This window comes from Melanerpes formicivorus, unplaced genomic scaffold (genome assembly GCF_026170545.1).
Source record: "Melanerpes formicivorus ecotype bairdi unplaced genomic scaffold, bMelFor1.0.p_v2 SCAF_116, whole genome shotgun sequence".
Taxonomy (NCBI): Eukaryota; Metazoa; Chordata; class Aves; order Piciformes; family Picidae; genus Melanerpes; species Melanerpes formicivorus.
Window position 1 is genome coordinate 1,487,911 of NW_027142468.1, and position 17,005 is coordinate 1,504,915.

The 17,005-nt window shown below is 59.8% G+C and overlaps 1 protein-coding gene across 2 annotated transcripts in view; it reads right to left on the reverse strand.

Annotated features, from left to right (window-relative positions):
* The window catches only part of L3MBTL1 (L3MBTL histone methyl-lysine binding protein 1), a 48,328-nt gene that overhangs the window by 30,481 nt on the left and 842 nt on the right, over window positions 1-17,005 (reverse strand). For both annotated transcript variants that reach the window (XM_068167384.1, XM_068167383.1), the window contains exons 2-9: window positions 15,703-15,865; window positions 10,974-11,197; window positions 7,127-7,271; window positions 6,835-6,973; window positions 5,735-5,858; window positions 4,434-4,521; window positions 1,348-1,439; window positions 638-742 (exon numbers count right to left, since the gene is read on the reverse strand). In XM_068167384.1, coding sequence (XP_068023485.1) covers window positions 638-742; window positions 1,348-1,439; window positions 4,434-4,521; window positions 5,735-5,858; window positions 6,835-6,973; window positions 7,127-7,271; window positions 10,974-11,197; window positions 15,703-15,838 — 1,053 coding nt within the window. In that variant the 5' untranslated portion in view covers window positions 15,839-15,865. The remainder of the gene's footprint in view (window positions 1-637; window positions 743-1,347; window positions 1,440-4,433; window positions 4,522-5,734; window positions 5,859-6,834; window positions 6,974-7,126; window positions 7,272-10,973; window positions 11,198-15,702; window positions 15,866-17,005) is intronic.

The following is a 17,005-nucleotide window of genomic DNA, read 5'->3' on the forward strand; positions in this document are numbered from 1 at the left end:
CCCTCCAGCTGTCAGCTGCAGTACACAGCTTGGTGCTGAGGGAGCCTCAGTGCCTCTGTCCATGGCACCAACAGGGATGTTAACCAAGCCTGGTGCCAGCACTGAGCCCTGGGGCACTCCACTTGGCCATGGGCCATTGGCAGCCACTCTGGGTGCAGCCATCAAGCCAGCTCTGCACCCTCTGAGTTCTCCATCCATGGAGCCCATCCTGCACCAGCCTGGAGCCCAAGGATGTGCTGCAGGACAGTGGCAAAGGCTTTGCTCAGGTATGGCACAGCAGCTCCTGTGCACTGGGAGCACACTCCCCATCTGCCTGCCTGAGCTGCTCATCTCATGCAGCACCATGCAGCTGAGGGGCCAAAGCCCACCTCCCTCCAGGGGCCAGCCTGCAGCACCTCCCCACTCAGAGCCTCCTGCTGCACAGCTGTGAGCAGGAACCAAGGCACTGGCACAGGCTGCCCAGGGAGGAGGTGGAAGCCTCCTGCCTGGAGGTGTTTGCAGCCAGGCTGGAGGTGGCTGTGAGCAAGCTGCTGTGGTGTGAGGTGTCCCTGCCCATGGCAGGGGGTTGGGACTGGCTGAGCCTTGAGCTCCCTTCCAGCCCTGACAGCTCTGTGATCCCATGAGATGAGAACCTTACCTCAGCCACTGTCAGGATGAAGTACATGGATGGGTGCTGTGGATCAATCCCCTCCAGCTTCATCCCCACTTTGAAGCCATTCTTGTGCTGGGAAGCTACTTGGTGCTGGAAACCAGAATGAAACCACAATGTGAAAAATGGCAGAGCTGGGCCTAGAAGCATCCCAGGGAGCAGCCAGCAGGCAGTGGGAGCTGCTGGCACCAGGAGACTGTGGGCCACAGGTGCTGCTGTCATCCAACTGTTACTTCTCTTCACACATTCTCCCACCTCCTGGTGGGTTTGGGTCTCTTGCTACTGGCAGGGCAGGATGTCCCCAGGCTAAGAGCTGCAGCCAGGGTGAGTGGGGCACAGGCCTGGCTTCTCTTGCCCTCTGGCCCTCAGGGAGCAGGGGTGCAGCCCAGCAACTGGGAGAGCCCACCTCTGGCTTTGAAGAAGGGCAGGAAAGGCTCAGCCACCCAGACAGAGGCACAGGGGTGCCCTAGGTGAATGTGGAGGGTGTGCTGGGGAGGAGGAGCATGGGCAGATCAAACCTGGAGGTCAGCTGGTCACCCCCAGGTGAAGCTGGGAGCTGGCTTAGCACTCAGAGTCCCACAGACCGGGGAGGCAAGGAGGACAGGAGGAGGAGGAGGAGGAGGGGAGGGGGGGGGGAAAAAAGGGAAAGAAAAAACAGATGAAAGAGGGAAAACAAAGAGAGGAAAATCCCAACTCACATCCTGGAAGAGATCTAAAGGGGCAGCCACAGCTTTCTGCTCCTCCAGGTAGGACGCCCAAGACCAGCCTTCTTTCTTCTCCTCACTGGCACCTGAGCGCAGCACAAACGCACACACAAGAGCTCTGCTGAGGGCCAGCCCCAGCCCCTGCCTGCCCTGGCCGCTCTGCAGGGCACACTCCTGCTCCCTGCCAAGCTCAGCACCCTCCTACCACGGCCCCTTCCCCAGCAGACCTGGGCTGGCTGAGGAGGGGCAGAGCCGAGGGGGTCCTGTGACCCAAGCGTCCTCTGGCGCCGTGCGGTGCTCCAGGAGGGCACCAGCAGGGCCTGGGGGCCAAGCCAGCCTGTGCCAAGCACCAGGGCACCTCTGCAACCAGCCCTGCTCCAGCCAGCACTTCCACAAGGGCCTCAGCACTGATGGACTGGGGACAGCCAGGAGGCTCCATCCGGAGGTGTGGGAATCAGTCCCAGCTGCGAAGGGCTCCCAGCCAGCCAAAGCAGCAGTGGGCTCCCCTCCTGCTGCCACTCCAGAGCCCAGCTCTGCCATCCTCTGCTCTCAGACAACCAGCTGAGCCCCCCTCAGCACACCAGGACCACCCTGATGCCCTAGAGATCCATTTACTCCTATGCTAGTCAAGAGAAGAAGCCAGCACTCCCTGGTCATGGGCAGGGAGGAGGTGCTCCAGGCCTTTGACCCCCACAGAGGCCTTGCCTGAGGCACACCAAACATAACCCAAGCCCCTTGCTCTCAGCCACTTTCTGTCCCTGCTTTGTAGCACCTGAAGGGCCTCCAGGAGGGCTGTGGCTATTCCAGCACTGAGTAATTCCCAACTACAGCCAGCAGTAGAGGAAACCCAAACCAACTCCTTGGCTTCAGGGGAATTGGAGATGTCTAAACTAAGAACTTGCAGAGGGGTCCCTGGAGGTGTTTGCAGCCAGGCTGGGTGGGGGTCTGAGCAGCCTGCTGTGGTGTGAGGTGTCCCTGTCCATGGCAGGGGGGTTGGAACTGGCTGAACCTTGAGCTCCCTTCCAGCCCTGACAGCTCTGTGACTCTGTGAGTCTGAATTAAAGCTGAGCTTCAGTCAAGAAGGTGACAGAGTCCAAATGCTTTGTGAATGCTTAGCAGTGACAAAAACCTTCATTGTCTTTTAGGACATATTAAACTAAAAAAAATGGCAGGCAGGGTTGGGAACTCCCTGAGTAGAAGCTGTGCAGCTCTGGAGAACAACAACCCCACCTGGAGACAGAGCACAGAAGCATCCAGGCATGGATTTCTGTTTGTGAGGGGGCCAAGAAGGCCAAGGGCATCCTGGCCTGCAGCAGGAAGAGTGTGACCAGCAGGAGCAGGGAGCTCATCCTGCCCTGTGCTCAGCACTGCTCAGGCCACACCTGCAGTCCTGTGTCCAGCTCTGGGCTCCTCAGGTCAGGAAAGAGGTTGAGCTGCTGGAAGGTGTCCAGAGAAGGGCAAGAAAGCTGGGGAGGGGTCTGGGGCACAGCCCTGTGAGGAGAGGCTGAGGGAGCTGGGGTTGCTTAGCCTGGAGAAGAGGAGGCTCAGGGGAGACCTTCTTGCTCTCTGCAACTCCCTGCAGGGAGGTTGGAGCCAGGTGGGGGTTGGGCTCTTCTCCCAGGCACCCAGCACCAGAACAAGAGGACACAGTCTCAGGCTGTGCCAGGGGAGGTTCAGGCTGGAGGTGAGGAAGAAATTCTTCCCAGCAAGAGAGATTGGCCCTGGGGATGTGCTGCCCAGGGAGGTGGTGGAGTCCCCATCCCTGTTCAAGAGGGGATTGGATGTGGCACTTGCAGCCATGGTTTAGCTGTCAGGAGGTGTTGGGTGCTAGGTTGGACTGGATGATCTCTGAGGTCTTTTCCAACCTGGTTGATTCTGTGATTCTAAGGTAGGAGACACCAAAAATGCTGAAAGGAGAAGGCTCAGCACTGCTCTCTTGTGTGCTGCAGGGAAGGTTACAAGATCAGGGCTCAGAGTGTAGAGAAGAGGACCTGGCAAATGAGTATGAGATCCCTTTTGGATGCTGCCTGTCCCAGTGTCCCATCAGGCAGTAACAACACCTGGCCCCTGCTGCTGTGCCTGGGTTTGGCTGTGGAGAGCAGCCTGAAGCTGGAACAGTTTCCTTTTCAGAGTACTTTGAGTCTGACCTTCAAAGGCTTCCCAGAAATGGTTATTTTCAGGGTTTTTTCCCCCCCCAAATTTTCCTTCCCCCTCACCAGATAGCAGGGGAGGACCACAAGCAAACCCTGCAGCACTCAGGGGGCTTCCTCTCCCCCTGTGTCAACAGCTCTGTATCCAAGACCTCCTCTGAGAAGGTCCAGCAAGAGATCCCCATGATGGGTGGGAGGCAGAGGAAGTTCCATGGAAACAGGAGGAGGAATTATTTCCCTGTGAGGGTGACAGAGGCCTGGAGCAGGCTGCCCAGGGGGGCTGTGGAGTCTCCCTCTCTGGAGATACTCCAGAGCTGCCTGGATGAGTTCCTGTGTGAGCTGGTGTAGGTGATCCTGCTCTGGCAGGGGGGTTGTCCTGGATGATCTCTCAGGGTCCCTTCCAGCCCCTGACAGTCTGTGATTCTGTGACATGAGACAACCCCAACTCCCTGAGCTTCAGAGGCACCACCAGACCTACAGGAGCAGCTCCAAACCTGTCAGCTCCTCATCAGGGGAGGCAAGTTCCCACTGAGACCATCAGGTGTCTGGGAGCAAAGCCATGTGTCTGACTGCCCAGGGCAGTGCCTCTCAGGGCAAGCATGGCATCCACCAGCAAGTCACAAACCCTGCTCCCAAGGGCAGGGACCAGAAAGGACTCTGCAGAGCAGCCCAATGCCCGAGGGAGCCACAGCCACATCCAGAAGAGTGCACAGTTCCCAGGGAGAGAAAGAGAGGAAAGGAGAGAAGTGGAAGGAGACAGGGAGCAGGATCAAGCAAGCAGAGGAGCTCAGGAGCCTTCAGGAACTTGTGCCCCTGCAGTGATGGCACTGGGGGTCTGGCTCCAGTGGAGCACCAAGGTGTTGGCTCAGCCCTGCCAAGGGACCCCAGCCCCATGGCAGAAGCACTCAGCCCCCTGGCTGCCCTCCGTACCGTGCTGGCTCCCATTCCATGCCTCGGGCTCGGGGTTGCTGAGGGCAGAGTCTCCTGCTGAGGTCTTCCTCTCCTCCTGTTTTTCCTCCTAGACATGAGAGCAAACAAAACAGAAGCCCATGGTGCTGGAGGCTGAGGTGCAAAGGGCCCCACTGAGCTGCTGCAGTGTCCATGACTTGACCAGCACTTGGCCCGGAGGACCTGACGGTGGGAGCCCGGGAGGGGGTTTGGTGCTGAGTGGTCACTCCTGGAGTGGATCTGCTCCAGGCAGGGCTGGCAAGCAGAGCTTCCTTGCCATGGCAAAGCCATTCTCATGCAGGCAAGACACTCTCTTCCTTCAACACTTTGCTGGCCCAGACCCCCAAAAGCAGTTGGGAGTGCTTCATGCCTCCAGTCCAATCAAGACAGCACAAGAGGCAATGGGCACAAACTCAAACACCAGAAGCTCCATCTAAACAGGAAGAGGAACTTCTCTAAGGGTGATGGAGCCCTGCAGCAGGCTGCCCAGAGAGGTGGTGGAGTCTCCATCTCTGGAGACATCTAGAACCTGCCTGAATGTGTTCCTGTGTGAGCTCCTCTGGGTGATGCTGCCTTGCAAGGAGGGCTGGACATAGAAAGCTGGGGAGGGGTCTGGAGCACAGCCCTGAGAGGAGAGGCTGAGGGAGCTGGGGTTGCTTAGCCTGGAGAAGAGGAGGCTCAGGGGAGACCTTCTTGCTCTCTGCAACTCCCTGAAAGGAGGCTGTAGCCAGGTGGGAGTTGGTCTCCTCTCCCAGGCAGCCAGCAGCAGAACAAGAGGACACAGGCTCAAGCTGTGCCAGGGGAGGTTCAGGCTGGAGGTGAGGAAGAAATTCTTCCCAGCAAGAGAGATTGGCCCTGGGGATGTGCTGCCCAGGGAGGTGGTGGAGTCCCCATCCCTGGAGGTGTTTAGGCAGAGCCTGGATGAGGCCCTTGGTGCCATGGTTGAGCTGATCAGATGGTGCTGGGGGAGAGGTTGGACTGGGTGATCTCAAAGCTCTTTTCCAACCTGGTTAATTCTGTACTCTGTATCTCCAGAGGTGCCTTCCAACCCCTCCCATCCCCACCCCTCCCATTCTGCCAGGCTGTGTCTACCATTGCCCAAGCCAAGCAGCCAGCCACGTGTCCAGAAGCCCTGCTGCTCCACACACCCAAGGCTTTTTGGCCTGAGCAGCCAAGGGCTGGCAGGGCAGCGGGAGGCAGGGCTGGGAACCGTGCCGTGCCCCCGGGGCGGCCCCCCGCCTGCCCTCGCCGTCGGGCAGCTGCCCTCCCTGCCCCCTTCCTACCATCTGCTCAGATTCATATTCCTCCTCTGAGGGGCTCTGGTAGTCCTTCCTCTTTCGTTTCTTCACTGGCTTGAGGATCTCAGTGGCAATGGTGCTGCTGGCAGAGTTCTCCACGATGACAGACCTGCAGGGAGCAAGGGAGGCTGAGCCGCCGGGGCCTGGCCATGGAGCAGCTGGGTGCCAGTGAGCAGTGGCTGCTGCAGCGTCCCTCTCCCTCCCCTCTGCCTCACCTGCTCCCATCCCTCCCGACTAAGCTCTGCACAAGTTGGCAGGAGGTCAGAAGCAGGGTGCAGACCAGAGTCACCTTCACACACTTGGGTGTCAGAGACCTGAGCCCAGGGATGGATCAAAAGCTACCTGGCTTCAGAGCAGGGCTCAGAGCTGCCTCAGAGTCCTGCACAGGCACGGGAAAACAAGCCCCAGGAGTCACACACCAGCAAGCAGAGGGGCTGGAAACACCCCTGTGACCCACAGCTCCCACTGCTACTCAGCCTGGAAGCATCCACTGCCCCAGCAGGGAGATGTTTCTTCCAGGATCTGCAGGGGGCTCCAGGAAGGCTGGGGAGGGACTGCTCAGGATCTCAGGCAGTGATAGGACTAGGGGGAATGGAATGAAGCTGGAGGTGGGGAGATTGAGGCTGGAGGGGAGGAGGAAGTTCTTCCCCATGAGAGTGGTGAAGCCCTGGAATGGGTTGTGCAGGGAGGTGGCTGGGGCCCTGTCCCTGGAGGTGTTTAAGGCCAGGCTGGCTGAGGCTGTGGCCAGGCTGATCTAGTGTGGGGTGTCCCTGCCCATGGCAGGGGGGTTGGAACTGGATGATCCTTGTGGTCCCTTCCAACCCTGACTGATTCTATGATGATACTATGATACTATGATACTATGATACTATGTTTGTGAGGCCAGAGGCTGGGCAAGGAGGAAACCTGGCTCCTGCGCTTCCTGCTGGCCCCTGGGACAAGTCTCCATCCCCAGGGCACTCTGCCTACAAGAAAGAGGGAAAGGTGTGGGGTCCTCAGCACCTGGAGCACGGCCCAGGGGAGGGAGGACAGACAGACAGACAGAGGGCCGTGGCTGTGCAGGGAGCAGGCTCCCCTGGCCTCACCTCTCCTTGAACTGCTGGTGGCAGTGCTCGCTGCAGAAGCCTCTGCCCTCCCGCGCCACGTCCAGCACGTGTCTGCGCCCGCAGGTGTCACAGTGGCACAGCCCTTCTGCTGCGGGCACCTTGCTCTGCTCTGGCACATCTGGGGCAGAGAGGAGAGCAGCACTGAGCTGCCAGGCACAGCACAGGAGAGAGAGCAGCAAGCAGGAGACCGCTAGCTCACCCAGGGCCTGCACCAGGCAGTGCCCACAGGAGGATGGCTCCCACCCCAGACGTGCTGCCACGGTGCCCTTACCCTGAGCCACAGAGGGATTGTCCCTGCTGCTGGGTGCCACCTCTGAGTCCTCATCTTTCTCCCTGTGAACTTCCTTTAGAGCTTCCACTGGAGGCATCTTGTCAGCACTCACCACCTTCAGCGTCCCATACTCATTGATTCGGAACTGGGGCATGGAGCCAGAGCACAAGGAGAGAGAGTTAGAGAGGGAGAGGGGAGGGGATGGGAGAGGGGAGGAGGGGGGGGGAGAGGAGGGGAGGAGGGGGGGGGAGAGGGAGTGAAAGAGTTAGAGAGAGTGAGAGGGAGGGAGAGGGAGCGAGAGGGAGCAAGAGAGTGAGAGAGAGAGAGTGAGAGTGAGAGTGAGAGAGGGAAAGAGAGGGAGGGAGGGAGAGGGAGGGAAGGAGGGGAAAGGAGAGGGAAGGAGGGGGAAGGAGGGGGAAGGAGGGGGAAGGAGGGGGAAGGAGAGGGAAGGAGAGGGAAGGAGGGGGAAGAAGGGGAAAGGAGGGGAAAGGAGGGGAAAAGAGAGGGAAGGAGGGGGAAGGAGAGGGAGGGAGGGGGAGGGAGGGAGGGGGAAAGAGGGAGAGGGAGGGGGAGGGGAGGGGGAAGGAGGGAGAGGGAGCAAAAGAGTTATAGAGAGATAGTGAGAGAGAGGGAGGGAGAGGGAGCAAAAGAGAGAGAGTAAGAGTGAGAGAGAGAGAGGAAGGGAGAGGGAGGGGGAGGGGGGGAAAGGAAGGGAGAGGGAGAGAGAGAGAGAGAGGGCTAGAGGGAGAAAGAGCTAGAGAGAGCTAGAGAGAGTTAGTGAGCTAGAGTTAGAGAGAGCTCGAGTTAGAGAGAGCTAGGGAGAGGCAGGGAGAGCTAGAGTTAGAAAGAGTTACAAGGGGTTAGGAAGAGATAGGAAGAGCTAGAGAGAGGCAGAGTCAGAGGTAGAGATAGGGATAGGAAGAGTTAGAGCTAGAGAGAGTTGGGAAGAGTTGGGGAGAGTTGAGCTAGAGAGACTTAGAGCTAGGAAGAGTCAGAGAGAGAGAGAGAGTTACAAGGAGTTAGAAAGAGTTAGCGCTAGAGGGAGTTGGGAAGAGCTGGGAAGAGTTGGGATGAGTTGGGAAGAGTTGAGCTAGAGAGACCTAGAGAGAGCTAGAAAGAGTCAGAGAGAGAGAGTTACAAGGAGATAGAAAGAGAAAAGAGCTTTAAAGTTAGTTAGAAAGAGCTGGAAAGAGTTAAGAGGAATTAAAAGGAGTCAGAGGGAGTCAGAGGGAGTCAGAGGGAGTCAAAACACAGTTTAAGAGAGTTAGTTAAAAAGAGCTAGAAACAGTTCCCAAAGAGCAGAGGGGTGCAGGGGGTGTGTGAGCTCTGAGCTGCAGGGCCATGGGCACTGTGTCTAACACCAGGAGAGCTGTTATGAGCACAGCACCGAAGCCCCCAGGCCCCCTGGCTGCCTGCCCTCGGGCAAGGCCAGCACCGGTGGGCACCAGGAGCAGCAGGGAGCTGGCTGCAGGCTGTGGAGCTCTGAGGCTGAGAAACTGGGGCTTTGGGGGACAGAGGAAGGCACTCACTGTCTGAGGAGTGCAAGGCCACCGTTTCCAGGGGGAGGGCAGCAGTTTGGTGAGAGCCAGCCCCAGGGCACAGCTTGGAACCAAGGATGCCCTGCACAGCACTCCCTGTGCAGGGCAGCCCTGCTGCAGCCAGTCCCCCCAGGCACCAGGGGGGTGTGCTCCCTCTGCCAAGCTCACAGGAGGAGGGGCATTGGGGTGGGGGCACCAGAAGAGCCTCCCAGAGCTGGAAGAGCTTGGGCATGGGTGCTGCCAAGTGCTGTGTCACATCCTGGGCACTGCCACTTCCAAGGTGTGCTGGGTTGAAATTTCCCCCCCCCCCCAGCATTAACTTTGCCAGCCCAGCCCAGCAGGAAGCAAATGCAGGCTGTGGCTGCAGGCAAACTCCAACCTCCAGTGGAGTATGGACAAAACACCCAGGAGGTACAATGTTCACAGGGATCTACAGTTAACAAACAGCACAAGAACCTCCTGGCCAGAGACCAGGGGAAGCTCCTGGCTTCTCCTCCCCAGCCCCCACTGTACAAGAGGGAGAAAGGAGCAGAGAAGTTGCTGCCAAAAGAATGCAGCCAAGGTCAAGCAGAAGCAAGTTAGGATCTCTCCAGAGCCACAAAGGGAGAGGAGAGGAGAGGAGAGGTTCGGAGAGGAGAGGTTCGGAGAGGAGAGGTTCGGAGAGGAGAGGTTCGGAGAGGTTCGGAGAGGAGAGGAGAGGTTCGGAGAGGAGAGGTTCGGAGAGGAGAGGTTCGGAGAGGAGAGGTTCGGAGAGGAGAGGAGAGGAGAGGAGAGGAGAGGAGAGGAGAGGAGAGGAGAGGAGAGGAGAGGAGAGGAGAGGAGAGGAGAGGAGAGGAGGGGAGAGGAGGGGAGAGGAGAGGAGAGGAGAGGAGAGGAGAGGAGAGGAGAGGAGAGGAGAGGAGAGGAGAGGAGAGGAGAGGTTCGGAGAGGAGAGGAGAGGAGAGGTTCAGAGAGGAGAGGAGAGGAGAGGAGAGGAGAGGAGAGGTTCGGAGAGGAGCGGTTCGGAGAGGAGAGGTGAGGAGAGGAGAGGAGAGGAGAGGAGGGGAGAGGAGGGGAGAGGAGGGGAGAGGAGGGGAGAGGAGGGGAGAGGAGGGGAGAGGAGGGGAGAGGAGAGGAGAGGAGAGGAGAGGAGAGGAGAGGAGAGGAGAGGAGAGGAGAGGAGAGGAGAGGAGAGGAGAGGAGAGGAGAGGAGAGGAGAGGAGAGGAGAGGAGAGGAGAGGAGAGGAGAGGAGAGGAGAGGAGAGGAGAGGAGAGGAGAGGAGAGGAGAGGAGAGAATTGTGTGGGTACAACCAGCCTGCTGGCACAGATCTCTCCAGTGGCATTGGTTAGAGTTATCCTTGTTCTCCTTTTTACACCCAAGAGTCATTTATTGACACTCTGCCACTCTTCTGTTCAAGATCTGCCTAAAATTCCCCCACAAGGGCAAGCATCTGAGCTGGGGGTGTTCAGCCTGGAGAAGAGGAGGCTCAGGGGAGACCTCATTGCTGTCTACAACTACCTGAAGGGCATCAGCAGAGCACACACTCCCCAGCTTGTCCCAGGCAGTGTGCCCAGGGGGCCAAGAAGGCCAAGGGCATCCTGGCCTGCATCAGGAAGTGTGGCCAGCAGGAGCAGGGAGCTCATCCTGCCCTGTGCTCAGCACTGCTCAGGCCACACCTGCAGTCCTGTGTCCAGCTCTGGGCTCCTCAGGTCAGGAAAGAGGTTGAGCTGCTGGAAGGTGTCCAGAGAAGGGCAAGAAAGCTGGGGAGGGGTCTGGGGCACAGCCCTGTGAGGAGAGGCTGAGGGAGCTGGGGTTGCTTAGCCTGGAGAAGAGGAGGCTCAGGGGAGACCTTCTTGCTCTCTGCAACTCCCTGCAGGGAGGTTGGAGCCAGGTGGGGGTTGGGCTCTGCTCCCAGGCAGCCAGCAGCAGAACAAGAGGACACAGTCTCAAGCTGTGCCAGGGGAGGTTCAGGCTGGAGGTGAGGAGAAAGTTCTTCCCATCAAGAGAGATTGGCCCTGGGGATGTGCTGCCCAGGGAGGTGGTGGAGTCCCCATCCCTGGAGGTGTTCAGGAGGGGATTGGATGTGGCACTTGGAGCCAGGGTTTGGGTGTCAGGAGGGATTAGGGATTAGGGAACAGGTTGGACTGGATGATCTCTGAGGTCTTTTCCAGCCTTGTTGATTCTGTGACTGTTCTATGCCAAGGTCCCCCATGGAGCTGCCCATGTGTTAGGGATTAGGGAACAGGTTGGACTGGATGATCTCTGAGGTCTTTTCCAGCCTGGTTCAACTCTGTGAGGGCACAGACAGCAGCCCAGGGCTGCCCTTACCCGCAGGTTGCTGCCGGGCAGCGTAGCCACCCCGTCCTTCCACTCCAGCACACGGACAGTGCTGCAGGCCTGCACCCCACTGATCTGGGGGATGACAGCAGCTGTGATGGGCTCAGCCCCTGCTCCCCTCTCAGGCCTCTCAGCCCCTGTGCTCCGCTGTGCCTCGCGGGGGAAGCGCTGGATCTCCAGGGTGCTGCTGGGAAGGTTGATGGTTGTGGCGTTTGCTGGAGAAGGCAAGAAAGGAAACAAACAACCAGAGGCATGCACACAGCACTGCCTCCTGCTGCTGCTGCTGCTGCTGCTGCTGCTGCTGCTGCTGCTGCTGCTGCTGCTGCTGCTGCTGCTGCAAACCAGCCTCCATGCAGCACACAGTGACAGCAAGCACGCAGCTCCCCCCCCAACCCCCCGGTGAGGGCTCAGTGCTGCAGGGTAAAGCACCCAGGGGCAGGCAGTGTGAGCCAGCAAGCTCTGCAGGCAGCAGAGGGCTGGGCTGGGGCACTGCCCACAGTCAAGAGCTCTGCTTCAGAGGAGGCTGGAGCCAGAGGGGTTTGGTCTCCTCTCACAGGCAACAAGTGAGAGGAGGAGGGGAAATGGCCTCAAGCTGTGCCAGGGGAGGCTCAGGTTGGAGCTCAGGAACAATCTCTTCCCAGAAGGGCTCTCAGGCACTGTCCCAGGCTGCCCAGGGCAGTGGCAGTGAATCAGCAGCAAGAGAGATTGACCATTGGGATGTGCTGCCCAGGGAGGTGGTGGAGTCCCCAGCCCTGGAGGTGTTTCAAAGCTGCCTGGATGTGGTGCTGAGGGCTGGGGGGCAGTGGCAGTGGCTCAGCACCAGTGGTGGCTCAGCAGGAGTGAGCTCTGGGTGAGGGAGTGGACTTGAAGGCAGGTTGTAGCCAGCTGGGGGTTGGTCTCTTGTGCCAGGCAACCAGCAGCAGAGCAAGAGGACACAGTCTCAAGCTGTGCCAGGGGAAGTTCAGGCTGGAGGTAAGGAGAAAGTTCTTCCCAGCAAGAGAGATTGGCCCTGGGGATGTGCTGCCCAGGGAGGTGGTGGAGTCCCCATCCCTGAAGGTGTTCAAGAGGGGATTGGAGCCCTGGTTTGGGTGTCAGGAGGTGTTGGGTGCTAGGTTGGACTTGGTGATCTCTGAGGTCTTTTCCAGCCTGGTTGGTTCTGTGAGTGTTCTGTGCCAAGGTCACCATGGAGCTGGCCCAGGGGAGGCAGCAGATGTGGCTCTGGAGCTCAGCAAAACTTTGAGCACTGTGTGCCACACTCTCCCTCTGGACAAATCATCCAGCCAGATCAATCCAGAGGACAGGGGGGTGAGCACCTGGCTGATGGGCCAGGCTCAAAAAGCACATGGGGATGCCCCAGGCTGTTGCTCCATCTCACAGCCAGTGCTCTGACAAAGGCTCCTATAAAGGATCTGGGTGCTGGAGGTGAAGGTACACAGAGGCAGTGTGCTGCTGAGGCTGCCTCAGGAGGGGCTCTGGGTAGAGCAGAGAGCTGGGCAGCCACCAGGAGTGTGACATACATCCAGGGCAAGTGGCAGATTCTGCAGCTGGCACAGCTCAGACAGGAGGCTGCAGAGCAGCCCCACAGAGAGAGAGCAGGCTGTGGGGTGCTGGCAAGGTGAGCAGCAGTCAGCAGGCTGCCCTGTCCTGGGGGGCATCCAGCACAGCACAGGGAGCCAGGCCAGGAGGGTGATTGTCCCTCTCTGCACAGCACTGCTGTGGCCTCACCAGGAGTGCTAGGAGCAGGTTTGGGCACCAACACACAAAGGACAGTCAGTGGCCAGAGGAGGGAGACCGAGGTCAGGACAAGACTTACAAGGAGCAGCTGAGGTCATTTGGCTTCTTCAGCTGGGAGAAGAGAAGGCTGAGGGAGACCTCCTGGCAGGCTGCAGCTCCCTGAAGTGGGGCAGTGGAGGGGGAGGTGCTGAGCTCCTCTGGTGCCCAGCAACAGGACCCAGGAAAGGGAGTGAAGCTGCCTCTGGGCAAGTGCAGGTTGGGCATTAGGAGGCTCTGGGTGGTAGGTCCCTGGAGCAGGGAACAGGCTCCCCAGGGAAGTGGTGGAGGCACCAATCCTGTCAGAGACCAAGCGGCATCTGGGTGATGCTCCTAGTCCCATAGCTGAGGTCTGGGCAACCCTGCAAGGAGCAGGGACTTGGACCTGATGATCCTGTTGGGTCCCTTCCACCTGGAGATGTTCTGTGGTTCTGGGAGGATGTGGCAAGTCAAGAAGCCACAAGCTCTGCAGAGCTGGCACCCAGCTGACTGTGCAGTGCTGGCATCCAGCTGACTGTGCAGGGCTGGCACCCAGCTCACTGTGTAGGGCTGGCACCCAGCTCACTGTGTAGAGCAGGCACCCAGCTCACTGTGCAGGGCTGGCACCCAGCTCACTGTGCAGAGCAGGCACCCAGCTCACTGTGCAGGGCTGGCACCCAGCTCACTGTGCAGTGCAGGCACCCAGCTCACTGTACAGGGCTGGCACCCAGCTCACTGTGCAGAGCAGGCACCCAGCTCACTGTGCAGTGCAGGCACCCAGCTCACTGTACAGAGCTGGCACCCAGCTCACTGTACAGGGCTGGCACCCAGCTCACTGTGCAGGGCTGGCACCCAGCTCACTGTGCAGAGCAGGCACCCAGCTCACTGGGCAGGGCTGGCACCCAGCTCACTGTACAGGGCTGGCACCCAGCTCACTGTGCAGAGCAGGCACCCAGCTCACTGTGCAGTGCAGGCACCCAGCTCACTGTACAGAGCTGGCACCCAGCTCACTGTACAGGGCTGGCACCCAGCTCACTGTGCAGGGCTGGCACCCAGCTCACTGGGCAGGGCTGGCACTCAGCTCACTGTACAGGGCTGGCACCCAGCTCACTGTGCAGAGCAGGCACCCAGCTCACTGTGCAGTGCAGGCACCCAGCTCACTGTACAGAGCTGGCACCCAGCTCACTGTACAGGGCTGGCACCCAGCTCACTGTGCAGGGCTGGCACCCAGCTCACTGTGTAGAGCAGGCACCCAGCTCACTGTGCAGGGCTGGCACCCAGCTCACTGTGCAGAGCAGGCACCCAGCTCACTGTGCAGGGCTGGCACCCAGCTCACTGTACAGGGCTGGCACCCAGCTCACTGTGCAGGGCTGGCACCCAGCTCACTGTGCAGAGCAGGCACCCAGCTCACTGGGCAGTGCAGGCACCCAGCTCACTGTACAGAGCTGGCACCCAGCTCACTGTACAGGGCTGGCACCCAGCTCACTGTGCAGGGCTGGCACCCAGCTCACTGTGCAGAGCAGGCACCCAGCTCACTGGGCAGGGCTGGCACCCAGCTCACTGTACAGGGCTGGCACCCAGCTCACTGTGCAGAGCAGGCACCCAGCTCACTGTGCAGTGCAGGCACCCAGCTCACTGTACAGAGCTGGCACCCAGCTCACTGTACAGGGCTGGCACCCAGCTCACTGTGCAGGGCTGGCACCCAGCTCACTGGGCAGGGCTGGCACTCAGCTCACTGTACAGGGCTGGCACCCAGCTCACTGTGCAGAGCAGGCACCCAGCTCACTGTGCAGTGCAGGCACCCAGCTCACTGTACAGAGCTGGCACCCAGCTCACTGTACAGGGCTGGCACCCAGCTCACTGTGCAGGGCTGGCACCCAGCTCACTGTGCAGAGCAGGCACCCAGCTCACTGGGCAGGGCTGGCACCCAGCTCACTGTACAGGGCTGGCACCCAGCTCACTCTGCAGAGCAGGCAACCAGCTCACTGTGCAGAGCTGGCACCCAGCTCACTGTACAGGGCTGGCACCCAGCTCACTGTGCAGAGCAGGCACCCAGTTCACTGTGCAGAGCTGGCACCCAGCTCACTGTGCAGGGCTGGCACCCAGGTGACTGTGCAGGGCTGGCACCCAGCTCACTGTGCAGAGCTGGCACCCAGCTGACTGTGCAGGGCTGGCACCCAGCTCACTGTGTAGGGCTGGCACCCAGCTCACTGTGTAGAGCGGGCACCCAGCTCATTGTGCAGTGCAGGCACCCAGCTCACTGTGCAGGGCTGGCACCCAGGTGACTGTGCACGGCTGGCACCCAGCTCACTGTACAGGGCTGGCACCCAGCTCACTGTGCAGTGCAGGCACTCAGTTCACTGTGCAGTGCTGGCACCCAGCTCACTGTGCAGTGCTGGCACTCAGCTCACTGTGCAGAGCAGTCACCAGCTCACTGTGCAGTGCTGGCACCCAGCTGACTGTGCAGGGCTGGCACCCAGCTCACTCTGCAGGGCTGGCACCCAGCTCACTGTGCAGTGCAGGCACTCAGCTCACTGTGCAGGGCTGGCACCCAGCTCACTGTGCAGAGCAGGCACCCAGCTCACTGTGCAGGGCTGGCACCCAGGTGACTGTGCAGTGCTGGCACCCAGCTCACTGTGCAGAGCAGGCACCCAGCTCACTGTGCAGAGCAGGCACTCAGCTCACTGTGCAGGGCTGGCACCCAGCTCACTGTGCAGAGCAGGCACTCAGCTCACTGTGCAGGGCTGGCACCCAGCTCACTGTGCTGAGCAGGCACAGGGCTTTGGTTTAAAACTCAAGATGTCTGATCAGCCACAAACCACCCCAAGTGATGTGGGCTGGCCAGAGGCAACCTCTAAGACAGCAAGGGCCAAGTGTCCCCAGGTTTGGGAGGAGCAAAGGTCCCCAAGGATGTGTCAGTGTGGAGGGGGAAGGCTGGGGGGCCCCAGCTAGGCAGGACAGCTGCCCATACCTGGTATGATGAAGGCAGTTGTTGGCAAGTGGGTGCTCTGCACAGTGCTCTCAGTGGTGACCACATGGACGCTGACCTCCCCAGGGGCACTCCCCTTGGTGCTCCTCACAACCTCCATCTCTGCTCTGCTGTCCATCACCTTGCCTGGGCACACAGCACCACACTGGAAGACAGCAAGAGAGAAAATGAGTCAGGAAGAAGTACAAACAGGGCAGGGGGAAAGAGTGAGAAAGAGGCTGTGGAGGACAGTCCCTTCCTGCCCCATCTCAGAGTCTCACAGTGTCACAGAATTACCAAGGTTGGAAGAGACCTCAAGGATCATCAAGTCCAACCTGGCACCACAGACCTCATGGCTAGAACATGACACCAAGTGCCACATCCAATCCCCTCTGGAACACCTCCAGGGATGGGGACTCCACCACCTCCCTGGGCAGCACATCCCCAGGGCCAATCTCTCTTGATGGGAAGAATTTCTTCCTCACCTCCAGCCTGAACCTCCCCTGGCACAGCTTGAGACTGTGTCCTCTTGTTCTGCTGCTGGGGGCCTGGGAGAAGAGCCCAACCCCCACCTGGCTCCAACCTCCCTGCAGGGAGTTGCAGAGAGCAAGAAGGTCTCCCCTGAGCCTCCTCTTCTCCAGGCTAAGCAACCCCAGCTCCCTCAGCCTCTCCTCACAGGGCTGTGCCCCAGACCCCTCCCCAGCTCTGTTGCCCTTCTCTGGACACCTTCCAGCAGCTCAACCTCTTTCCTAAGCTGAGGAGCCCAGAGCTGGACACAGGACTGCAGGTGTGGCCTGAGCAGTGCTGAGCACAGGGCAGGATGAGCTCCCTGCTCCTGCTGGCCACACTCTTCCTGCTGCAGGCCAGGATGCCCTTGGCCTCCTTGGCCCCCTGGGCACACTGCTGGCTCCTGTTCAGGCAGCTGCCAATCAGCACCCCCAGGTCCCTCTCTGCCTGGCTGCTCTCAGCCACTCTGCCCCCAGCCTGTAGCTCTGCCTGGGGTTGCTGTGGCCAAAGTGCAGCCCCTGGCACTGGGACTTGTTGAATGCCATCCTGTTGGGCTCTGCCCATCTGCCCAGCCTGTCCAGGTCCCTCTGCAGAGCCCTTCTGCCCTCTGACTGACCAACATCTGCTCCCAGCTTGCTGTCAGCTGCACATTTGCTGCTGACTGTCTCAATGCCCTCCTCCAGATCATCACTGAAGATGTTAAAGAGCACAGGGCCCAGCACTGCTCCCTGGGGCACACCACTGGGGCCTGGCTGCCAGCTGGCTGTGGCACCATTCACCACCACTCTCTGGGCTCAGC